This window comes from Micropterus dolomieu, linkage group LG15 (genome assembly GCF_021292245.1).
Source record: "Micropterus dolomieu isolate WLL.071019.BEF.003 ecotype Adirondacks linkage group LG15, ASM2129224v1, whole genome shotgun sequence".
NCBI classification, from domain to species: Eukaryota; Metazoa; Chordata; class Actinopteri; order Centrarchiformes; family Centrarchidae; genus Micropterus; species Micropterus dolomieu.
Genome location: NC_060164.1, coordinates 9735499 through 9761066, shown reverse-complemented (window position 1 = coordinate 9761066; position 25568 = coordinate 9735499). Strand labels below are relative to the sequence as shown.

The 25568-nt window shown below is 41.1% G+C and overlaps 2 protein-coding genes across 6 annotated transcripts in view; both read right to left on the bottom strand.

Moving 5' to 3' along the window:
* Nucleotides 1-8807: 8807 nt before the first annotated feature.
* ly6pge (lymphocyte antigen 6 family member pge) lies at nucleotides 8808-13667 on the bottom strand. Of its 2 annotated transcripts, none has more exons than XM_046071118.1 (3): nucleotides 13431-13667; nucleotides 10960-11094; nucleotides 8808-10400 (listed from the first exon to the last, which is right to left on the bottom strand). In XM_046071118.1, the coding sequence occupies exons 1-3, from the start codon at nucleotides 13489-13491 to the stop codon at nucleotides 10207-10209; spliced, it is 390 nt and encodes a 129-aa protein (XP_045927074.1). In that variant the 5' UTR covers nucleotides 13492-13667; the 3' UTR covers nucleotides 8808-10206. The 2 variants fall into 2 exon arrangements, with proteins under 2 accessions (XP_045927074.1, XP_045927075.1); XM_046071119.1 differs by having other exon boundaries at nucleotides 10978-11094.
* Nucleotides 13668-14461: 794 nt separating this feature from the next.
* tacc2 (transforming, acidic coiled-coil containing protein 2) overlaps nucleotides 14462-25568 on the bottom strand; it is a 44689-nt gene continuing 33582 nt past the window's right edge. For 2 of the 4 annotated variants that reach the window (XM_046070853.1, XM_046070851.1), the window contains exons 8-20: nucleotides 24171-24228; nucleotides 23870-24077; nucleotides 23398-23447; nucleotides 23169-23278; nucleotides 22733-22886; nucleotides 22200-22346; nucleotides 18682-18819; nucleotides 18509-18585; nucleotides 17506-17549; nucleotides 16135-16295; nucleotides 15902-16008; nucleotides 15499-15619; nucleotides 14462-15381 (exon numbers count right to left, since the gene is read on the bottom strand). In XM_046070853.1, the coding sequence (XP_045926809.1) occupies nucleotides 15316-15381; nucleotides 15499-15619; nucleotides 15902-16008; nucleotides 16135-16295; nucleotides 17506-17549; nucleotides 18509-18585; nucleotides 18682-18819; nucleotides 22200-22346; nucleotides 22733-22886; nucleotides 23169-23278; nucleotides 23398-23447; nucleotides 23870-24077; nucleotides 24171-24228 (1441 nt within the window). In that variant the 3' untranslated portion in view covers nucleotides 14462-15315. The remainder of the gene's footprint in view (nucleotides 15382-15498; nucleotides 15620-15901; nucleotides 16009-16134; nucleotides 16296-17505; nucleotides 17550-18508; nucleotides 18586-18681; nucleotides 18820-22199; nucleotides 22347-22732; nucleotides 22887-23168; nucleotides 23279-23397; nucleotides 23448-23869; nucleotides 24078-24170; nucleotides 24229-25568) is intronic. The other 2 variants (XM_046070854.1, XM_046070855.1) reach the window with 2 other exon arrangements.

Genomic DNA, 25568 nt, shown 5'->3' with positions numbered 1-25568 from the left:
TGTTTTGTTTTCACTTTGGTTTTTGAGTTGGTAATCCCTGGTATGGAGGGATCTCTTTTTGTTATCTTGAGTTTGTTTTCGCGGCACCCACTTGCCCAACTTTAGTTTGTTAAAACCTTGTCAACTCTCGTCTAAATAAATAATTTTTCCACCATACCAAGTACATCTGGTTTATGCGTATGTCCCCTTTCCCCTAGTGAGCTGGGACGTAACAACATGGAGATGCAATAAAGAAACAATCTGATATTTTCATCCTCAACTGGTAAAAAAAGCTATATTTTAATGCAATAAACCATCATAAGGAAGCTTATAATGCAATAGAATAATAATAAATCTTCTAATACACCTAGAATGCAATTGTAACTGTAAATCTGATGAAAATAAACTAAAATACAACAGTTATCATACATTTTTTATAACATATTTAAAATATACCAGGCAAATGTCCATATTTCTTTATTGGTAGATATCTTTAAAACACTTTTTCTGTCCACACAACCAAACAAAACATTGAAATATTGATTAAAAACAGTGAGTATTCATCAACGTTCCTGTCACCAAAACCACACCCATGCTTTAGAGGCCTGTAGATTGAGAATGGAACATCCCACAGTGATGGGGGGTGGTGCAGTCACACGAGTACATTAACACATTTAATATGGCAATTAAAATATTAAACTTTTCTTCACAGATGTAGGGAGGTGACACAGAAAGTCAGGCTGCAAACTATACAGTGACAACCGGCAGGTCAACCTTTTTTCCAGTACAGGCACTGGCTTCAGTAAACTAAAATCTTACAATGCTTACAATTTCCTTGCTTATTTAACTAACGTGTGCAGTATGTAAATGATGATGAATCAAATTCATCACACCAGTTTATGGGTACCCCATATGACAACTTTTGCAGTCAGAGGTCACAATTCTACAGCAAAACTGCCAGAAAGTCAGACACACAACAGCAGATCATCATGACTGCTCAAAACAGATGTTCAACCAGAACCAAAGACACTATCTTAAAAGACTGCATTATCATATCTAATTCTTATCATTTCAAGTTTAAGTGTTTCAACTTTTTTTTAACAAATATCTCCTTTCCTCTTGCTCATGTTGACTGTGAATGAAACATAATCTGGGGTCAAAAAAGCAGTAGGGAATTGGGAATTTTTGGGTCTCTGTAAATAATATTAAACAGAGTACTATCTAGACCTGCTCTATATAAAACGTGCAATGAGATGCCTTTTGTTATGAATTGGTGCTATATAGATAAATCTGAATACATTTGAAAAAACAAACCATCAGATTGGATTTTAACATTTACCTAGCCTGGTAAAACTCCTGAATTCCAGAGTGAAAACAAATATCATGCTTATTGTAAAAAGACTCACAAAATACTTTAATTGAAATAATAAACTTTATATTGATGTCAAAATGTGTATCTACAATAACTAATCCTCAATTTCACTGCTCATGCCTAAGCACCAGTGTTGGCTAACAATTACATAAAATATTAAATTATGTAGTGGTAATGAAATGGCAGGGTGGGCTAAGCTAGCTAACATAGCTCATTTAAAGTAAAAGAAATGCTAATTACAAAACTCTGAAGGTAGGAAAGTTAAGTGTATCAAAGAAGCTACATAGCTACTGACATTAGCCTTCAACGTCTCCATTAGTGTGATGCGCCGGACCAGAGCAGCTGTGCTGCAGGTGATGTGGGCAGACAAGACATTCAATAACGTCAATATGGTCCATTGTAGGGGTGTCAGAAATCGTATTTCAAGATCCTTGAATATAAGGCATGAGTATGGGCAATATATTGTAATATTTACAATGAGAAATAAGAAAGATCCCCCCTGAATTGTTGTTTTTGCCTCTTTTGGGGGGATCCAAGCCTTAATTGGGGGGGTCACCCACCCCCAATTCCCCCCGATAATATGAACCATGCAGAAAGGTCATGGTTATAGGTCTATACTCATGTAATATTATATCTTTAATTTCTTATCTGCACAGCCCCTGGTGGTCAAGACATGCAATTGCATTCCACCAGAAGTAAATGCAAGTAACTTCTCATTAAACATTCCTCTGCCCTTCCTCACTCCCCATACCCAACTACCCACCCCAACTTTTCTCCTCACCCCCCACAGAGAACAGCTTAGGTCATTACAGTCTGCTGTCAAAACCTGTGACCGCTCCGCGTTGGAGCCGCCAGGATTAAGGGCTGTGAAAACAAGAACAAGGAGGGAAAGGAGGTGAAAGCTGACAGAGGGAGCAAGGCCTTAAATATTTTCTCTTTCTTCCCTTCTTTTTTCCCTGCCACAGTTGACCGCGTGCTGATTCTTGCAGCTACTTTGCGGCGGACTGCACTAATGTGAAGGGAATTGGAGTCACATGGAAAACACGGAGATGGAAGCTGGTGCGCTGAAAGTGGGGGGAAATATCTCCTGACTGTTGAGTCAAGCTTTCACTGCTCCCTACTATATTCTGGCCTAACTATATAGATATGGAAATACCTTTTAAAGAAATGTTGTTTCTCAGTATTGTCTGGTCATAGAATTTCATCTAACTCCCTGCTTGTGTTTTTTACCTACTTGATGTACCAAATGGAGGGGACTTACCCCAATGAATGGCAGGAATTGAGTAGTATTTGGGAAATGTTTTCTGACTGTCAACTTATCTGACCTGTAGACCTCACAAATACGATGCTCTGGTTAAGACAAACACACAATATTCGACTGAGATCTGGAAGAAGATGAAGCAGGATGTCAAGATGGTGCATGTGTGCATTTTATTAGCATTCAGAAATTGTCAAGGTTGACAGCAGCAGACATTGCATTCTGAATCAGACACTTAGACAGTCATCAGTCAAACAGTAGGGGTTGAAGGGTTGAGGCAGCATTCTTGCATCAGACCCGTGTGTCTTTTTCTCTCACCTTGTATATGTGATGTTATCTGAAAAGTGAGATCAAGCCATGCAGGTGTCAGCAGGCGCAGGGAGGATATTTGACTTTATCGCTACCGTTTGATTCTATGTTGACACCATCAGGAATTTTCAATTTTCCACCCAACAAAAGATCACTGTCCGTCCATTCACTGGAGAAAGTGCGATATCTCCTCTTTAAATGCACAATCCTAACTGGATGCATTCCTTCCTGCTCTCCATATTAAATCTGCTCCAGCAAATTGGATAGCATAAAGCTGAACCATGACTCCATTACCCACCAACATTAATTTGAAATGAGTGTGAAATCATTTTTTCTGTTTGGACCTGCTGTCCTGTGGAGTGGGCCTGTTTGGTGTTTTATTTACCGTCACCTCCATGCCCAGAACTCCTGTTAATCCTCTGTTTGTGTTCAAACACCTTAGCTGGTTGCTCTGCGTCAGTCTGTCTCCATGTTGGCTGCTGTGAGCAGTCTGTCTAGCTGGCTGCCAGTGGAGCTGATCTGGCAGGCAGCCTGCTGTTGGGTACGATGCCTGATTCCAGAGATGTGTGACAGCGGATAGTTGATCTTTATTGTCTGTCTACCCTGCTGCCTGCCTTTCTGTCTGTCTTTCTGAAAGCTGTCTGTCTGTTACTGTGCATGTCTGCTTTTCTATGTCTCCATCTGTCTGCCTGCCTGTCACTGTCTGAGTTATCAAGGATGCCTCAAACATCTTCATAAAAAACATTATTAATTTGGCAAGCTTTTCTTTATTTGTTTCATTCATGACATGAAAATATACTTAATCAATACAGACTTCATCTCCTGAAAGGCTTTGAAGACTGAAGGTTATTAGAAGGTTATATGCAAGAGTGTCATATGGCAAAGATTAAACAAACTGTGAAAGCTTCAACCAAACTTTCCCTTTTCCATAAATGTTGTCGCCCCCTGTAGGCCGTGCCCGAGTGGCTGACCCTGTTCCACGGGCCCTTCAGGGTCACCAGCAGGCCTGTGGTTTGGCTCGGGTCCTTCCCCTCACCACGCTCCTGAATGGTACCCCTGATTATCTCATAGTTTTGCTGGATATTCCCTCATCTCCCCTTTAAAAAGACTGCATTACTTCCAGCTCCCCAAACTTGTCAAAACCAATTTGCTTTCCTATTATTCCCTCAAATGATTTCACCATGACCCCTCCTCACAGCCCTCCCTCCACAAATCCTCGACCCTCTGCTTCCCTCAATCGAAACTCCCAACGCGACCTGTGCAACCCCTAAACTCCCTCCACCCCCATCCTGTGGACTGCTGTGATTTTTTTTTAGACCCCGCCCTCAGCTGTACCACTCTTATCTGTCTAAACGCTGCAGTGACTTTTCTTTCATCTCCTGGCAAACATTTAGAGGGAACACAACAAACGGAGGTGAATAAGTCTGTCATACACACCAAAAGGGCTTTGTGTGAATGAAAGCAGACAGTGAGTCACCGACTGCTAAATAAACCTGTTTAATGGAGATCAACGAACCTGAAAAACTTTTGGTTGCCAGAGCTGGCAGAACTTCCACCATCATATCCTGCACAGCCTTTCACTCCCTACCTGCACTCACCCCATCCATGCCTCTCCCATCAATTAGCGCCTCACCAGTGACAACACAGAGGATCTTCATTAGCAGAGAATGCTCAATTATATCAGTTGATATTCCTTTCCAAAACTAATTATCCCAGTTGAATGGTACGGCTGACTGAGCCTGCCCTCACCCCGGGGCGCAGTAGTTACTGATGTGATTTGGTTTTGGCTCCAAGGTTTGCTTTCCTCTCTTCTCTTTTGTTATCCTCCTTTCCCTCTGCACTCATTCAGCACACTCACCCCAGAATAGCCTCTTCCTCTTACACAGTTCTGCATCTTATTTGCTGACCCTCTGTCCTTTGTGTATTTTATTTTCAAGCTGTTCATGAAGACTTGTTATTCTCATATTATCCTCAGCTTGTACATATGGATGCAGATCTTGTTCCTCCTGTACGACACATAGAATTACCAGGACTGTGGTTATTCTACAAAAAGCTAATCATAGGAGCCCTCTCTCTATATAATCCTGCGCCTTTGTTCATCCTGTGGGGGATAACAAAAATAGACAGCCTGTACCACAGCTATAGCTGAAACAGAAATGGTGCAAACACTGTCTTCTCAAGAGAGGACACTGGGAAGGAGGTGAAAACTGCAGAGAACATATGGTGGAGACGCTATGCTGTATATTGGCACAAAGCATGTTTACTTGGAATTGATCCACTATGAATTGATATGACATGTGAAATATGTTGTTTGTTCATATTGCTTATTAAATCTGTTTTGTGTTACTGAATCTATTTTAATTTTAAAAAGTATTTTAAAGGAGGCATTGAAAGTGCAAATCATTATCATATACATCTTACCTCATCTTGCCTCATTGACCTGAGCTTATACACAATGTATGGGTTATTTTGACTATAACAAATATTCAGATCAAACATATTGTGTTATTCATCACAGACTACTTAATTACTTAATTTAATCAAAATTGAACAAGAATGTAATTTTGAAAATTTTTCAAATTTTAGCAAAAAATAACACGTGTTGGTTCCCGGTCTGATTTTATTAGCAAAAAAATAAATGCCATAGAAGCCAAGAAGGGAGTGAGTGTGTGTGTGTGTGTGTGTGTGTGTGTGTGTGTGTGTGTGTGTGTGTGTGTGTGTTTGTGTCCTAAATATTATTGAGAATTGTGTGGTACACTAATTGCAGTCTCATCCATTTATTTCTAATGTAAGGTGTAGAAAAGTAAAATAAAACACCCAAAATGTAATGAAAATTGATTTTATGTGTTCAGGTGCCCTGTGTGGACAAGGTAATGGAACTTTATTAAAATCGGATTAAATTAACCACATGTTTTGGAGAGAAAACTTGAAAAATTGATCCAATTCGACCAAATCACAATAGGAGGGTTAATTAATCCCATCTAAAGCAGATTACTTTCATGCTAATCGCTCTTTCTTGAAAAGATTTATTAGAGGAGATGTTATCCACATGTCTAAACATGCTGTACACTTTTTGGAGCCTATGCACAGTGTTTCCTGTCAGCCCTCAAGGCAGGGACCGGCCTCACAGAAGGTGGGCCATTTAGTCACATTTCAAAGTAGCTCAGGCAGGGGAACACACTCATTACACATAATTCTTCTTCTCCTCTTTTCCCCCTGGCTCCCTCTGTAGCCCCCCCACTTTCCCCCTCTTACTCTCTGTATCTCTCCTCTTCCCCGTTTCACAAGGCCTTGTGGTCTTCTGTCCAGAGTCCGGAGGTAGATCACTTTAATTCTGCTTCACAGATCTTTTTCAAAAAGACCCGAGACCCGGAGACCTCAGAACCGGTGACCGTTGGGTGAACCCAGGCTGACCAGCCAGGACCAGCCCGGCCACTTGTAAACACAGCCAATGTCTCACACGCTCTCATTCCCCCTGAGCGCTTTTGTTCCCTCCCACAATGGCACAAGCATTTGATGTTAAACAGTTTGTGCTCTTCAAGCTCGTATGTGTTTGTTTTTACAACCACTGGTCATCATGTCCACCTGAGTCGGTGATACTGACTGTCGCTTGTCTGAAAGCAGCTGATCAGTGATTTAAAGGTAGATTGCTGTCTTGAACACACAACTCATTAAGTTTGTCTTTTCACTGTTGCTTATTTTTAGGGACTGTAGCCAAAGCTCATTGCTGCCAAGACATTCTGACCCTTCATGGGACAACTGGAAACTGCTCTTTCTCAAGTGGGGGACTGTCCTAGATGAACAGGTTTGCTTATGTGGGCCGGACCTGGATTCCACTGATGGTTCATAAGTTCATATCACTGTATGGGAGGAGCTTTCAACTTGAGCCATCTGTCTGATGTCACCACCCCAATTTAGGCAAAGGTGATTTGATCATTACAGAAAAATACATCTGTCCAACAGATTTTGTTTTACCTCTTGTATTGACCAATCTAATCAGTTGTGCTGCAGCCTGCTCTCATTACAAAAAGATAATGTAATCAATACACCAGACAAATAAACATAAGACAAATGCAACAACATCATTAACAGACAATCTCACAGCAAAAACATGGAAGCGTTAACTGTATGTGATAGCAGACGACACCAAATGAAAACACACTCAACAATTGATCCACCACACACAAAATAATCATGGATATGTCAGTGTGTGGGACATTCAGCAGCATTCATAAGAAGTGAAACCTGTCTGTTTTAGTTTAGAAACCACTGTAGACACGAGTTTTCTACAGCCTTGTTGCTTTCGCACAGTCTCCCTTAAAGGGCAGCCGGCTCAAATCTTTGATGACTGACGGTGGGATTTGCAGTGATAATGTCTTCAGGTGGCAGAGGATTGGGATTAAATATACTCCAATTTAAACAGCAAAGTTGCCATGGTGATGACCTTCGGTTTTAGCTCAAATGGCGCACACATAGGGAATACAGTGACTGGTGTTATTGTCCAGAGATGCTCCAATTCAGCGGGGGCTTTGGCCATGATTGCACTTTCAAATCCTTCATCAAATTATACACTCTGTCCTAGTATATGTCTGTTGGTGAAAAGTGCATGTGACAACAGTCATGCGCAGAGTAATTGCATAGTGCACAAACAGTCCCACATGACTGTAACACTGTTGAACAGTTCAAATTGAACTATGTGCCCCAAAAGACAAACTTCAGACACCCCCACCTACAACTCAGCAGCACCTTGACCCATCGACCCTCCATCAGCCCTTCAAGTTTATGCAAGCCTTCCCCTCCCACCCTAATTAAGGTGAAAGAAGCCTTTCAAGTAAAGCTGATGAGGGCTGACATGGGGCCACTCTCTGGGCTGTCCGTGGATGTGAGCACCCAGAGCAGCTCCGGCTCCGGGTGACCAGGCCTGGAGACTCACGGTTTGGGGTCAGTGTCTATCCCCCTCCAGGGCAGTCTGTTCACACTCTCACACCTGCCTGTCAAAGGAGAGAGCAGCAGGACATCACCATACAGAGAACAGAAAGAGAGAGAGACAGTCAAAGCAAGAAGCAGAGGGGGAGAGTTTTCACATTTTTAAATAAAGTGCAAATCCCAGCAGACAGCAATAAAACAGTACAATTATCATCACTATTGACTCAAGCCAATCTCAGCAGTACCCTGGAGGCGTGGTTGGTCAATATGAATTGCAAAAGTCATGTTGATTTTCTGTTGATGTCAGAAGTGTGGCTAGACTGCCTCATAGTGGAGGCTGTGTGAACTACAAGAGCAGACATGCTAGGAAGGAGATGCTACTGCAGGTGTGTACAGCACACTCACACATGAATGCATTGGGAGGTGAATTCATATCCATTATCTTATTCATATAAGCTGTCATATTGCTAAGACCACACTTTCTGTTCATAATTCATAAACAACTAACTGTATTTAAACATATTCTATGTTATTTAAAAGGTTTAATATGTTGTGAGTCTCATATTCATGTTTATTACATTGGCAGTTCATGTATCTCCATAACCAGTTCACTAATGTGTCTAAGTAAGCTGTTCAGTAAGCTTAGTGAATGTCATCAGTCCAACACATGTCAGTCTACTAGGTACAGCAACTGGCATGCAAACATGCTCACAAAGATGATAACACGCTGGTGTTGAGCAGGTATAATATTTATCATTTTCACCATTTATCATTTGCTAATTAGCACAAAACATAAATTACAGCTGCGGCTGATGGGAATGTCATTAGTTTTGCAGGTATTTATTTGGTCATAAACCAAAGAGAAACAAATAGACAAATAGAAAGTTTGTGATGGCACTACACGAAAAAGTCAAAGGATAACCTATGAAGTAACTACAATTCATCTTGAGGGGGACAAAAAAGTGCGCACCAAATTTCACAGTTATCCATCCAGTAGTTGTAAAGAGTCTGGACAAATGTGGTGGACAGACCGATGGAAACAACATCCCAAGAGCCTTGGAAAGACCAAGTGAAATAATCTCACACCATTGACAGTTTTCAGCTTGTTTTAAGGACATTTTCTTTTAAGGGCAGAAATAATTACATACATACAGAGGCGGTAAATACATACAAAAAGACATTTGGTCTGTACATCCAGTATTAGCTCTGTTCTGCCATTTAATAGTGGAATATATATCCTTCCAACATAGTATATACAGTGGAGCAAGGATGGCCATCCCTAGTTTCTTTAAATTAAATTATATAAAACATTTATTTTCATACACTATGAGAAATGAACAGAAAATAGTGATGGTGTATCCACAAAGGATTTGAGTGTGCAGTTTGCCAGGACCTAAAATAACATACCGTAACTCCTCAGTTACACATTTTTCTGTAAAATTTCCTAAAATGAGTTCCAAGAAAATCTGTGCGAAAGAAAAGTACACAATAAACATTTTTTGCCTCTTAATTAAATTGTTTTGATACAATATATACAGTGGCTTCTACTTATAGGCTGTCCTCCAGTGAGGCATGCTAAGACTTCAAATACAGTGGATTAACCTCATCAACGCAAAGGCTCATGTGCATTTCCAGTGGTTTCTCACCACCTTCCAAAATATCTCACACAGCTCGTTGGATGTGTGATTGACAGGTTGAAGGCTAAGACACAGCAGCTGATTGAACTCTTGGTGCCATATTTAGCAACAGGAATCTGCTGCAACATGAGCTAAGCTGAAATGCTAGGGCATATACAGTAGGTATGTGGGTAAAAAAGAAGATAGATGTAGTTAAAATGTATCTTGAAAGGTGATTAGTTAAAACCTATCACCTTTCCAACAATAGATGTTCCTATTATCGAGTGGTTTCTCAAATTGTGTGCTGATCATCAAACCAGGGTGAGGAAACCGTTGAGCTCAAACAGCATCTCTTCCCCTTTGATGTAGTAAACAAATAATAAATGATCTCTTACTGTTATTTCAGCACTTCCCATAGAATCCTCTAGTTATTTGGCTTAGTGAAATCCATTGAAAGATGCATAATTGAGTACTTCTTAATAGATTTAATCCAATGTATTGCTTATAATCTACGCAGTCACACCTAGAACCTCAAGATCTTTTACATACAGTAAGTCCTCGATGTCTAAGCTTCCGTTTGGATAAATAAGGTCAATCAAAGCACAGTGGATGGGCAATAAGTAGGACAGCATGTAATGTGAAATGAGTCAGGGTTATTTGGCAATTCTGGAGTAAATAAAACAACCATAGGTGGCATTTGTGTTGCAGATGGATACTTGTTGGCATAATGAAGTTGAGCCATATGGCTACTTGAAAAAGCAGTGGAACAACAAAGGCAGAAAAAGCAGCAGATAGCTGAGTCCCGGCAGCCTGGAGGAGAAGCTTGTCACATTGCAGTCGTCCCCGTAGCAGCAGTGAACTCTGACACCTGGTGCTCTGTAGCCCTGGCTGTTAGCCTGACTGCAGAAAGACTTGTAGGAGCATGACTTCATCACCCCACCTGATAAACAGACAAAAATAGAAATCAGTCACACTGGTTCAGCAGCTGTCTTACACGGACCAAAATAAATTTGATTAAACTTGTTCCAATAATAAAACTGACCAGGCCATAAAGCTTTAGCAGTTTTTCATTCTTAATTTTTGATTTATCACTTTGTCTGTGGATGTCCAGAATACACTATACACTTTAATTATCTGCTGTTGCCCCACTTTTTGATAATTAATAAGGTATATTTTATTTAAAACTCTTGCTACGTGCAGGTTTAAATTAGTAAAGTGAGTTAACTTAATCTTGCGAAGAGGAGTTCTCTGTGCCATGAACACATGGTGTCCTAATTAAGGATATTGATGGAGTGGGAGTAGCAAAGCTCTTCATTCTCTTAAAAGCCTCAGACCCCCTGCTGACTGGGATGTGTCTCCAGACAGCAGCCCGTCCTCCATTAAACACACACAAACACACACATATCCTCACATACAGATACAAATAGAGTTGTATGTGTCTGTGTTTTTGGTAGAAAAAAAAGGTAGAAAGTGAACTAGTATAAGAAAGGCTACTACACTGTCACTGTTGGACTCACTGTCATGGCCCACCACCACAGCGCACGCATCTGAGTAGCTGGGACAAGATTTGGAGCCTTGCCGGTTGCAGTCATCATTGTTGGAGCCCATACAGGTATAACATCGCAGAGCCTCACCTGAAGGACACAGAAAAGAAATACTGCTACAGCACAGGCTAACATACTGACTAAAGTGTTACAGTCAAAACAAGTCAAAGAGATTAGTAATCTAGGAAATAAAGTTTTATCTTGGTCGAGTGTAGGTGTTAGCATCGTGTAGGTGTTAGCATACATGTTTTGTAAACATTTTAGTAAAAAATAGCATAATTATAATAAGTCAGTTAGTTCAAATATCAGGAATATATGACTAACTTAATTAGGAATGAATAAAAGTCACATAAAACCATATAATTCCCAGATTAGAAAATGTGCTCATACAATTTTTTATATAACAGGAAGTTAATAGCACAGAGGTTATATAGAAACATTGTCAAACCAGGCCAAAAATCTCAGAGATGGTAAAAAACACCCTTGCAGTGTCTCAATTTGCGCCCTTTCATACTTACACTTGCTATTTTGAGTGCATAAGTGCGTTCACACTGAAAAGCATGGCAAATACACTGCACTATCCCAGCTGATGTACTCATAACAGTAAAAAAGTTGAGTGTGCAAAAGGTGGACACATCGCTTCTTACATTCTGCAGTCGCCATCTTGGCTACGTAGCAGAAGGAAAGGGACCCTTGTTGTAAAATTAAAAGTACATTCATTTTTATTCATTTTCAATAAAAACTGAAATGCAGTCAAGTGAGCAAACAAGCTGGCAGATATTTGGCAACTGGCAGTTGCCACAAATGATTGTCATTTCCAGTAGGTGTACAATGTCCATGTTTGATTTGAAACAACACTACCCTGTGGAAATTCATGCACTTTGCAAGTAAGTACATAGTGTACACAGTGAACTACATGGCAGCATACCATCGGAAGTATCCTAATTGAGACACAGCTCCCATGACAGATGTACCGAGTTCTTTCAAGGCACGAATAGGCCATTTAATGCTGGTAATGTTTCTGTCATGTTTGAAAACCCATATTTAGACATTGGTACAAGTGATTCTTAAGACAGCCAGCTGCAGCTGCTCTGGCATGGCAAAGACTGCAGTCCCATTCATCAAAAAATCTGGTCCATTGTTAGTTAAGCTCAAGCAGTGCCTACAGGGCTCGACTCTGGTACACACAGGCGTGGTAAATTCACATCTGGGTGACTCTGATATGTGAAGTTGTTCCACAGGCACAGTGACAGTAAAGAGAGGACAGAGCACTAATTACTCACTTCATTCACACACATCTTCCCAAAATCAAGTAAAGAATTAAGAAAAAGTGCATTCAGCTTTAAAAACACATCTTTCTAACCTTCAGCCGAAGCTTCAGGAGTCCACTTCAGCACATAAAACCCTTAAATGTCTTTCTAAAGCTCTCCAGAGGAAGGAGCGGTTATTTCAGAACTAGCTGACCTTTGAAATATCACTTTAACGCTTCCTTTTGAAAACCTCCATCCTGTCTCATAAATTCTAAAATGGCCCTTCAGAAACAGCCTTTAATGCTGCTTCATAAGAGGATCAAACAGAGCTGGACTTACAGGAATCACCAAAAGCTTCAAACATTCTTTGTAGCAGCACATCTCTTGTCTTGGCCATCAAAGTGTTGTTTCCATACAGGTATACACCACAGAGGAGGAATTTTCTAATCAAACCAGCAAATCAATTTAATGAAACAAAGTAAAAATTACTAAAATGTCAGCCCTTTTACTGCTAAAACTTTACTTTAACAAAAACAACAAAAGCAAACCAGCACTCTCGTATACATTTGAGTAGTTGGTGTCGTTTCTTTGCTTCCTGTGTGCCCTGCTGTATGTTGTCAAATGCACCCTGCTGTTTGTGGTTGACCCCAATCTATCCCCACAGCCCAGCCACTCTACACACATGCTAGCCACAGGTATTAGCCTCCAGGCCTATTAAGAGATTAGCTGCTGGGATTGCATGCTAGTCATAGAAGAGGGTGACAGACTGAAGGGAGGCAAAACTCTGCATAATTACCAGAGAAATGAACAGCAATTAGCAAACCTGACATTAAATAAAGTGTTATAAGTTGTTACTGTAAAATAGTTTTTATTAGAGACATAAAACATGCCAGTCAATTTCTGAAAAAATAAAGATAACTGTACTGTTGTTATGTCCAGCATTTCCCGTCCTAATGTCTGACAGCAAAGCTCCTGTTCCTGCCTCTCTGGACTAAAATAACAAATGCAAAAGATTCTTGTAAATTAAAGAGAGGCAAGGGAGAAGAGTACCCAAATGAAGACACCAATCAATTCCAAATGGCAGGTGGACAGAGGGTAGAGCAGAGATCTAAAGGGGGAAGGATAAGGTGAAGATGGAAAAAGGAAGGTTATAAAAACTAAAAACCTGGTCCTTACTGTTGGTTGCTAGCAGGACCAGAGAAAGCAGTAGCAGCGGACAGTTCTGGACAGCTCTCATGGCGCTGGTGGTCCTCGGTCGTCCTGATCACACAATGAAAAGCAGGTTGTTTGCTCCTAAAGCCCCCTGATCTTAATCTGAACTATCAGATGCACTAATATGCTCTCCTGCACTGACCAGGAGATTGCCAGCCCCTCTACTAGGGCCCACAGCTCTGTGTTGAGGGTCAAGACACGTATTAGGATTTATCCTGTACCTCTTGCCATATCGCTGTGCTCTAGCCACACCCATCCTGAGTGTGGCTCTTCCCTATCTGCTGTCCGTCCACACCTGGTCCAGCCCTTACATCACCCTGCTGCACCAGGATAATCACTATGAAACTGATCTCTGAACTGCTTGTTGTCCTGGGATTGTGTGAGTGTATATTAAGCTGGCTGGCATCTGTCTCTTTGACACCGCCATTCTAAATATATTGTAGTTGCTGCCAAAATCCAAATAATGCTGTACTAACTAAAGGTTAGTTAACACTGCAATCATCTAAAGTTTCTGAGCTGTCTGATATACCCCAACAACCTTCCTGTGACACCACTTGTCATGTGCTTTAAATATGTTCTTTCAAATGAATTTCAAACTGGATGTCACTATTTATTATCAATCCATACATACATTTATTATATAAAGGGGAAACCCACTTTAGATCCTGAAATTGTTCATGTTTAGGCCTAGCCTCACATCAATTAACGGATATATGGATAAATATGTATACTTTACCAAATCCCAATTTATTTTTTTCGGCTGTGCTTGTGTATCTTGTTTCCTCAGATACCGATTGAAAACAGCACAATGTCAAATAATAATAATCACATCTCAATTCTGATATATCATCAGTGATGCCAGGTCAACAAAACTCCACTAAAAAATTCCAAACAAATGCCTTGAGGCATTTCACTGCGATCTCACATGGCAGTCCTTCTGACTTTCAGTATGAAAAAATATGTAATGTGGGGAAATAACCAGAGTAAACTCATTATGCTGTATTGCCATCTTTTATTGCACTTTGTAAGCAGATGCTATACAGTAGCTGTGCAGAGAAGTTATTCCTCAGTGTGACACAACAACCATAGCAGGACGAGGACATATCCATCCAAAATGAAATTACTCCTGGTCACAACTGAATACAGTCACAATTAGTTTGCTTTATATCAAAATAAAATCCAAAATATAGTCCTGCGATTTCATCGAGAAAGCTATGACAAGTATGACAAATATCTACAAGGTTACATGAGGGAAGCGGATGACAGAATAACTATCAAAAATGCAGATGAGTGTTTTCATCATTTCCTACAGTATATACAAACATTAACATTACAGGCTCTTCTTTCTCTCACATGCAGTAAGCTATTGTGACAGTTTGTGTTCTCTTAGTACTGTATCAACATTTTATGAATGAATCAAAGTCTGTTACACTTTTTCAAAGTCTATCAATAGGAGTGGGTAAAACAGTCTTCTCCCTCAGTGGCTGTCATGGCAACATAATAATAGATAATTTAACCCCCAAACAATGCTCTCACTTTTCTCATTATCATACACACACTCGCACACGCAGGCACACTTGTTAGTGATATGATACATAGTCTAAAACTTTAAACCAGACCCATGATACAGTACGATACACTGACACATCAAAAAATGTACAGAGTGATTAAGAGGAAGCCATTCCTGTGGATCATGTATACACAAAGTAAATAAATTTAACCCCAAGACCACTTTGGCCTTCAGTCCTTGGAAGAGTGGTAAATATTACTGATCGGCTTCATTTTCCAAGTCGTTTTTCTAGAACCACTTGTCTACTCTGTGGGATTTGGCCTGGGCGTGGTGTGGTCGCTAACTCTTCCCCATCTTGGCAATCAGCTCATCACAGATCTTTGTCAACTCCTCGATCTCTTTGTTCTGTAAAGCAATTGTTTAAATTAGTTAATTTATACACTTGTTCACATGGATATATTTTTTTAATGATTTCACATGCTTTTACCCCCGGGACTCTAGAAGTGAGGAATTCTGACTGACCTTTTGTTCCAAAGTGCGCTCAAGAGAGTCAACCTTCATCTGCTCCTTCCGCAGACTGGCCTGGTAGGCGGCCTGCTCCTGCTTGGCCTTGGCCCGCACCTGAGCTATGTCTGAATTTGCCCTGGAAACATCCAAGTCATACAATGAGAATCAATTCACCTCTCCATGGACCCCATAAGCATGGAAAGACTGATTAAAGCACAACCTACTGTTGCACAGCCAACACAGAATTAATCTTTCGAAATCTCAAATAGATGGAGCATAAATGAGCTACAGGAACAGTTTATTACATTGGCCTGTATCCGAACATATTTCAGTTGGTTCATTGTGGTGTTTTCCCGTCGGGGAAAATAACGCAGTCATGGTGGAATAAACATGAGATAATGAGTATGTATAGACTCACCTGTCTAGTTTCTCCTCAGCATGAATCTTCAGGGCTTGATAGCGCTGTTCCTCCTTACGGACCCTGGACAGATACTCCTGAGCACATTTCTTCAGAACCTCCTCATTCTGAACGGAGTGAGAAACATTTTTAATTACTCGCCATAAGGGCTGTCAAGTGACATTTTACATGACTTACAAGGCCAGTCTCGCTGAAAACACTCATTAGACGTGAATAGTTTGTTTGTTAGTCACCTTGCGGAAGCCCTCAAGTACATCTTTCATCTTCTCATAACGTCGGAAGAGGTCGGCCAGAGACTTTTCCACAGAGTTGAGGTCGGCCAAGGCCTGGTCCTTCTCCATGATCAGCTGCTGGATGGTGTGGTGGGAGAGAGACTTCTCTTTCTGGTCATCTTCTGATGGACACACACAAATATACTGTAGATCAGATCGTAAGTCTGCTGTAGTGCACACATATACTGTTTAAAGACCAAAACACATACAGTACATACATACAAACAATCACTTTTACAATATATCAAAATGGATTTGTGGATTAGTATGATTTAACAGAATTGTATACTAAACTACATGAATATCTGATATACCAGTGTAGCATGCAAACAAAACACTGAATAATGGGGAAATCAGAGAGACCTGTTAACCATAGAGACAGAGCTGGTAGCTGCTTTGCTTTGAGTGGCTTCTAGACCCTTCCATATTAAATGACAAAGCTCCCACAATATTTCAGCCCCCTCCATGATCTCCTTTCCATTCCTGTCACAAGTTTAGATGACCATCTTGCTCATCTCACTAATTCTGCATGGGTGACTTGCAACCATCTACAGAAGCAAAGTGCAGATGTACATGTAAAAGTTTCCACTGTGTATCTAAAGGTCCTTGTTACCCATTTACAAAAACATTCAGTGTCTCAACATACAAGATGAAATGCAACAAAATGGACAAACAGATTTCACTAGATGCGATGAGGAAGGTGAGCACATCTGCTCCCCTCTCTGACAGACGGATGATGAGATGTGAGCTGACATAAACAAGTGAAGGACAATTCTGCGTTACTCACCTGGCATGCCTGTCAGGGTTATCAAATAGTAAGGGGCAACGATGAGAGCAGAACAGAAAAGAAGGGACTGTGTTAAGTCAAGCTGGGAGGCCAAGGCATGTGAGAGAGCCGTGTGTTAGATACAGATTGATCCTTTTCTTGTGACAGTGCTTTAATGAGAGTAAGGAATGAAATTACACAGCAGCGAAAATCAAATCTTCATGTGGCGAAGAAGATGTAGGTGAGAGCAGGAATAATGCAGAGAGTGAACCTGCAGTGGAATTTAATACCAGAGAAGCTGGACATGATTGGGCAAAAGGTGAGCACACCCCCTCTAGTGAAATCAGAATACAGTTCATATCAATCAAACATGAAAGCAAGCACATAGCAAAGCTAGCTTGTGTCAGAGGATAGCAAAATACTTAACTCAAGTGCAGCAAAAAGTAGTGGGAGAGGTTGGGGAACAAAAGTAATTGGTTTAAAATAACATTCACGTGTCCAGTAACCTGTGACCAATGCTTAGGTTTTGTAAGCAACTGAAAACCTGTATTTAAAATTGAACTCACCTATCATCTGTGCAATCGTCTTCTCATATTCAGCAACAATTCTCCTATGGAGGAGAAATGGTATATCATCAGTATATGGATGAGGTTACGTGAGTATGACAAATGATTTAAAAGTATACATGCCCCTGAAACAATGTTATTTTATTCAATTCACACATTTGTCTCCACCTATGAATATAGAGGTTTTGTTAATGCGATTGTCTGTTTGTTCACAAGAAATTTTAATAAAAACATGTAGGTGGAATTGGTGGGATATTAGTCAAATAGCTGGGATCTGGCACTTCTGCTAACTTTACAATTACACTTTTTATTTATCTGCACTGTGCTTCCAGTTTCCATCTGGTTTTGCTGCTAGAAGTTCCCCCACACTCCAAGCCAAAGGCCAGCTGGCCCATTAGGAAGCCCTTGGTTTGGGAAAAATCAGGTTGCCAGAGGTAAGAGGATTGATTAGCCATGCCTTATCCTTGGCCTTTTAGCCCCACCTTATCCTGAATACAATCAGTCAAATGAAGTAAGCTCTATCTTATCCATGCTAACTGAGCTGTGGCCAGCTGGACCCACAACCACCACCTGCTGACAGAGGACAAGGTTTTAGTACCGCAAATCACTATCTGAACCCCAGTTAGCAGCCATAGATTGATTTTCTGTAGACATAAACCTGAGTGTATTTAATTTGAGCTGTTGTCAGAAAACCTAAAGCCCCTAACACATTTTCCCACAGATATCTGACTTTTTAACTCTAAAACCACATCTATTCTTCTATTATCCACCACTAACACTTGTGCTGACGATTTATATGGACTTCTTTAACGGGCTCTACACTCTGCGAGCTTTGGTTGACAGTTTAAGCAAGATAAACCAATTAACAGGTTAAATGGTAAAAATGAGAAAACCAGACACTAAGCACTGAGACACAGTAGTACCATTTAACAGAAACACAAGGACATGTTAAATCTATGCTATAATGCATGGGTGGGGGACAACCCAAGGTGCAACTTCTTACCTCATCTCCACCACTTCCTGTCGGCTGTTTTCATACTTCCTCTGCCACTCCAGCACTTCTTTCTCCTTTGTCACAATCTGAGGATGGTGACAAAAAGTAAAGTGTGAGATGTTGAATTGAAGGATATATAGTATTTGTGACTTGTAGAATAAAAAGAAACATTTTTGGGGCACCTCCTCTCTTGCAATTCCCAGCGAGTGGTCCAGATCTCTGGGCAGGTGGGGACTCTCCCCTTCGATGTAGCTTGTGGTCCTGGTGTACAGAGAGTTCTTGGACACGGCACTCTCTACTGGAGATGACACGTCTCTGTGCTGCTTCCAGGCACCCAAGGAGAAGGATAGGAAAGGAAACATAACCAGTTACAAACCAGACTCAGCTGACGAACAGATAGGACACCCTCACCCTTGAGCCCACACACACATTCTAAACAGGATTCCTGAACCAAACCGCAAGGCAGCATCAAACTATATCAAACTGTACCAAACAGAAAAATCAATATGTAAATGAGGAAGGCTAGTGATGTTCCTGAAGACTTGGTCAGCCGCCATATGATTGGATGAAACAGTCTTCATTGCCACAGTATTAGCCAAGCCATTTGGCTGATGCTGCCCCCAGCTGAGCGGTCATGATCACCTGCTCATCGCAGTAGCTTGAATGTGATTGGGTCCAGGCAAGGCAGAGGGGAAGGAGGGCAGCAGTTGATACAGCAAGGACTGCATCGTATACAGGAGAGGGAGGATAGGGTATTGGGCAGCATTGGAAATAGATGTTAGTCTTATGTTAAAGCATATTACAACATAAAAAACGGGTCTTATCTGTTGTGGCTAGAATCATAGTGTTTGTAACCTGTTACGGTATGATGTAAGGTGAACCAGAGAATTCACGGGATTTATCATAAGAAGGAGTTTGTGTTTGAAGTGTTGAGGTTATGAAAGATACTACAAGCCAAAGTAAACCAAAGTAAGCATGTGTTCCAGTGACCATTGCAACCTACGAAAATACTCTACCAACATCAACTCCTCACACAAAACCTCAGCAAAATGCAATGGCAATCCTCATTTTTGTACCATTTCTATAACTCTGCTCTGAAAGGGATTTAGTCATCCTTGGAAGTGCCGGATTACAGGATTTGATTAAATGGTGGGGGCTCACAGGGTACAAGGAGACTGAGATCCACCAATATGTGTAAAAGAGAGTGAAGTGTTCTCTCTGGCTGGAGCAGTAATTCCATTATTCCACTGAGGGTAAAGACTGGTCAAGTTTAGGTAACCAGGAATCTCCTCTGATGTTAGTCAGGTACTGATTGGGCTTACCCTCCCAATTCAGTAAGGTTTCAACAAGTCCTTAATGGGTATACACTTCCTGCTGCTTTATACTTATATATGCTTTATACTTACTTAATATAAAAAACATTGTTGTACAAAGATGCTGTGTGTGTATATGTATATGTGTGTAGGGGTGGGAAGTGAGTGTGTGTGTGTGTGTGTGATAAACAAATGTGTATAAATTAAATTATCATGAATGTAATTGCCACACAAAGAACCTGGGGCCTTTGTAGCCCCTGAGGATATTGGGCCCTGGGGCAGTTGCCTGCTCTGTCTGGTTTGTAATTCGCCCTTGTACAAAAAGCAGCCTCACCAGAGCACCCTGGATCACATGTCAAGTAAACTGCAAACATTTTAGCATTACTTGCGGGTAAACATCACATAGACTTGAAGAAAATCTTCTTAATGAAAAAAAAAAGAGGCAAATTGAATAAACAAGTTGAAGCCACAAGACAAGCACTACATCAAACACAAAACTAACCCAGTAGTAGAGGTATAAAGACTACAAGAGAGATACTAAATATAACTGCAGAAAACATATCTCAGACACATTTGCTCACAGGGACAAAGCACAGCTATGGTAGGCAGCAAATGTAGGGAGACCTTACAAAAAGGTCTTAGACTTCTGGACTTCTGTGGCTACAGGAGTTTGAGTATACAGTGCAGTCTGTAGGTATTTGGACAATTATTCTGGCTCTGTGCTCCACCACTACGAGGATAAAGTGCAAGAAATTTAGCTTTGATTTGAAGGCATTTACATTTAAATAGGATAAAAAGTGCAGGAACTGTAGCTCTATCATTTGCACTGTTCAAAAATTGGGAGTACTATGCTTTAAAGGGCTGTGATTCCTACACTCTAGACCAATGTAGATGTGAACGCCTTCAATTACCTTTAACGCTGAAAGCACTTTAACCTCATAGTTCCAGTGTGCTGGTGCAATGAGCCAAAAACAATGAAACACGTGTTTATAATAAAATGCTTGTACTGGACTGTAGTTGGATTCAGACGGGGGCACAGGGGTACAATTTTACTCTTACTTTGAGTAAGGGTGAACCGTTGATATTCCACCTCCGCGTGCTGGGTTTCTTGAGTCGAGACTGTAAAATGTGTGGGACAACAGCATGAGACATGGAAGGAAGGAGAACGGGGAAGCGCCTGCCCTGCTCCAACTCCAATGATAGTTTTTCCACTGACCATAAAATATGTAAGATTCACCACTGATTGTCAAGCAAAGCAAAATATTGAACTTTTGTTATATCTGGGCATGTGCTGTTTCAGCACAAGCCCTCCAACTAGCAAAAATCCCAAGTTCTACATAAACTTCCAACTAAACTGAATACAGACACCTACCTAATGTATCTGATTGTTAGTGCTGTTAGTCTGGGAAAAGGACCAAATTATAAAACAAGAATGTGACTGGGATTTGGTGTGATGATAGCAAAGCATCTGGAGGAGTTATATCCATATGACTCCTCAGCTGCTGATATTACGTCTAGAGTAAGTGTGAGACAATCCCAGTCACATTTATGCTCATGTAAGCCTCCTATGAACAGGCAACATGCATGTTGCCCAACATGCATAATAAAGGCAAGGGACTAAGAAGGCACAGCACTCCTGAGGAGTCAACCTGGAAGCTCATTGCTAGTCGGGGTGGGAGCTGGACGCATTAAGCCATGTTAGAGATTTCATATGTGGGGACTGAAGAGGAGGCAGGACTGCGGATGTAGTGGTGCAGCCACCATGTTGATAAGGCCATGAGTTCACAGTCACACTCAGAATGGTGTGTTTAAGGGAAGGGATAGGCAGGCTGAGACACACTCATGCACGCACACTACAGTCATGCGCACCTGCTTTTCCATAATCACTCATTCAAGATGCATCTTTCCTCCTACACACAAACTTGCGTACAGCAGGTGCAGGACTCAACGCAGTACCTGGGGGGTTACAGTGGAGAGGGGGAGGCACTGAGAGATGTTTTTGGCTACCTGCAGAGCCTCTATCCTCAGGGCAGCAAGCACCAGCTCCTCCTGGGCCGCACACATTATAGGGGAAGTAGGGGGTTGATTTCAGGAGTAAGGGAGGGGGGATTGCGGCCCAAGGATGAGAGAGCAAAGGGAAAACATTTAGAAACTTAAGTTGAGCGCACACACTTGCGGCTGTCAACATTTCACACACGATCAATCTATTTCACACAACAAGCTAAAATGTAGGTAAGAGGAGGAAAAATGGTGTGGTATGGTGACACAATGGGAATTAACATTCATACAAAAACACACACAATCACATATCAGGGGTACAAATGGGCCACCAGAGGCAAGGCCTATAAGGTTTATCAAGAGGGGTCATGTGTGGTCTGTCAACACACCTGTAGTTTTTGGGCGAATGCAGTGGGGTTGGTCTCAGCAAGGTCAGGCTCCAGATACTGCAGGGAGTCGTCGCACTCAGACAGCCTGTCTAACAGGGGCATGGCCAGAGCTGGAGCAGGGACCTCCACTGGGCCCTGGCTAGGGGGCTACAGGGGCACCGGGAGGAGTAGGAAGAGGGCAGGGAGGAGGGCAGGGGTCAGCATTGCAAAGCAAGCGCTGAGTGTTTGAGTGGCAGCATTGGGAGCTGAGTCACTGAGTTCAAGGTGGGAACCTAGTGTGGCTGACTGGCTATATGAGATCAGTGACAAGGATTTAATGAGAAACAATGACTGATGGTGCACATGTTGGAGGGCCTACAATAAAGCATGTGCAGTGTGGCACTGTCCCCCTTGTGACTATACAATGAAATGGTGCAAAATGTTCCAAAATCTAAACAGACATATTATCCTAACATGACGGTGACAAGACACAGAAATTACCATTTTTTTATAACATATTTGGTAACTGTAACCTGAGTTGGAATCTGGCTCACCTGCTCATCCCTCTCTGTGCTCTGTGTTCGGCTGAGTGCCTCGCTTTCTCTCTTCCTTCCCTTTTCCCCAGCAGAGCCCTCAGGACCGGGCCGGGAGCTCAGCACTGGTGTCTTCATACCCGATGATATCTGGGCCTCCATCTCCTCAAAACTCCTACACAGAATGAGAGAACGTGAGGAGAGATAGAGGGACATGGCATGTAATGTACTGTATTTGATGAATGAAAGAGTGCTAATAAAAAACATTGCTGGAGCAGCTGATCTGCATGCATTTTGCAATCCAAATCATTATGGTTTTCAATAAGAAAACTAGAAATACCAGTAAAGCACTGAAAACAGCAACTGTAAAACATCTATACAGTAAACACACCATATATGAAATACTGCAAAGTAACTACACATATAACAAAAAAAAGCATAGTAGAGTGTGTTGTACCCTGTGCAGGGGGAGCTGGGCTCAAATCCATGTGCACACGTGTTCCTGGTTAAGTTGTCAGATACTGAGTCCAACTTCAGGTACAAAGATGGCTTCTTCACAGACAGTGGCTGCAACAAACACAAGATATTTGATTTACTTTGTCTTGGATGGCCGATATAACTTGTCACATATAAAGCATACCACTATAAAGACAGCAAACATTTGTTGAATTATGTGAATTACTCACTGGCGAAGAGGAGCCAATCTTCTCCATGTACTCAATTTCATAGTCTTGCACTGACACAGAAAGACAAAACAAAGATTAGTTTTAAATACAGAACAAGAAATGAGGAGACATTTCAGCCAGCGATAAGCCCTGGACTGATGGGATGAGAAGCCGAGGCAGAGCTGTCTGTTCGTTATTTCATGTCTGACCCAGATGGTTTGAGCCACACAGCCTCTGGGAAGAGGTGGCTCTTCTGGAGGTCAGAGAGCAGAAGAGAACTGGGCCAGCAGGCTTATTTCACTGCCACAACAAAAATCAATAATGTTGCTGAATGAATGAAGAGTAAAGTGGTTGTACATGATCCAAACATACGCTCTGTTATGTCCTTTGAGCACCGTCTGTCTGTGGTATGCTTTGATCTCTGTTAGCATTTATTTGGACACATGTGGCTGGAGATACAAAGGCGGATCCAAGGGAATCAGACATGCCTCACCTGGAGCCTGATGAGGAAGACTGTTCTCATTAACAAATGACGTAAGGTCGCATGGCTCTGGGAAGTCTTGTTGGTCAGACTTTAAATCTGCATCCATGTCGTGCAGGGCTGCCCATTTATGACTGGTGGAGGAGGCTAGCTTCTCCTCATCTGTGGCGTGGTCGTCCTGTGGGTGGAGGGAAGGAGGTTCATCTGCTGACATAGGATCCTGCAACAAAGGAGGTGGCAGTGACAGAGTCAGAGGGAAGAGGGAAATACTGGCAATCAAAAGTGAAAGAGATTTGGAGCATTAGGTACGCACCTGGGATGATTCAGACAATGGGGATTTTTTTGGCGACCTCTTCACTCTGAAAGTGTTACTGAGAAAAAGAAAAATCATTATCATCAACCATCAAGATCCAGAGTCACTCAATCACTCAGTCACTAAATCCAACATTCTCCGTCTAACAACAAGAGTACTTGCTACATATCTTAAATATCTGTATATCACAAGTGTTAAAATGTCAAACAGATTGAGTACATCTGCTTTTGCATAAAATGATCATTTGCATCAACATTGCCATATGTGCAACAGAACTACTTACTGTAGTCTGTGTGTGGCTGAAATGAACTGAACAGTAAAATGTATGTGAAGACGGTTGAATGTGTAGTTAGTAACTGAGCAGTGAAGAGTAGCGGTAAATTAATGTTACGTTATGAATAGTTTACTTTTCACCAAGATGGACATATAACACAGATCCTAAACAGGAATTTATTTGGTAATTTAGCAGGTTAGTTATGACATTGATGCAAACATTTTTTATTACTCTAGATTTACTGTTGGTGGAATGTTCTTACCTCAGTTTTCTATTTACAGATCATTTAAACATGGACTCCCACAGGGTTTGTTAAGGACTGGAAGTCTTTGGATAGCAACTTACAAAAACAATCAGGATGCATCATCCTATTGTATCCTCTAAATTTAATATTAAAGACATATCTGATAGATCTGAGCCTGTAACATGTCTGCCCCCTGTCACAAATAAATATTTTACGCACAGTGCTTCATGATTGCAATTCTTAACAACAACCACAGAAACCTATATACATTTCTAAAATTATAATCTTTATTATATACTGTAGTTTTAGCAACAATTACCAACAATGAACACAAGAGGGAGCACAAGCACCTCCTTTGTTACACATTGGCATGTCAGTAAGCACACATATGGTAATGGAATATTTTACCATCTAACACAATTTTCCAATATTTACACTTTTGTTTAGGAAAAAGTGCTGACAAAAAACTATTAGAATCTGTTTAAAAGGTAGCAATACAACAAACTCAGTAACACATCACCATGCGTTACGTTTGTCTTAGTCATTCAACAGCACCTATTGTACTGACCTGTATTGGAGGAAGGTTTCAAGCTGTTTACTCTGCTGTTCTTTGTACATTTGACAAACATTACAGCAATTATCGAGATAATACCAGGAAAGCCATTTCTACTATGTTGTTCAGTTGGTAATTTCATAGAGGAATTTGTAACTACATAATAAAGAATTTAAAACAAAACTGAAAACAGGTGTCCTCCAGTTAAAATGGGCAGTATTATAAAAGTTTAAATGGAATTGTTTGCTAGTGAGTTCAAGGGATTGTGATATGTCTGTTAATAGGAAGAGGGGCAGCATGCTGCTTTAAAAGGGCCCACATGGAATT

Excerpts from the sequence above, each read along its gene's own strand:
- ly6pge (XM_046071118.1), bottom strand. The coding sequence starts at position 13,491 with ATGAGAGCTGTCCAGAACTGTCCGCTGCTACTGCTTTCTCTGGTCCTG. Across the intron at positions 11,095-13,430 it reads GGTCCTGCTAGCAACCAACA|GTGAGGCTCTGCGATGTTAT; the intron begins GTAAGGACCAGG and ends TGTGTCCTTCAG. Across the intron at positions 10,401-10,959 it reads CAGTGAGTCCAACAGTGACA|GTGGGGTGATGAAGTCATGC; the intron begins GTGTAGTAGCCT and ends TCTGTTTATCAG.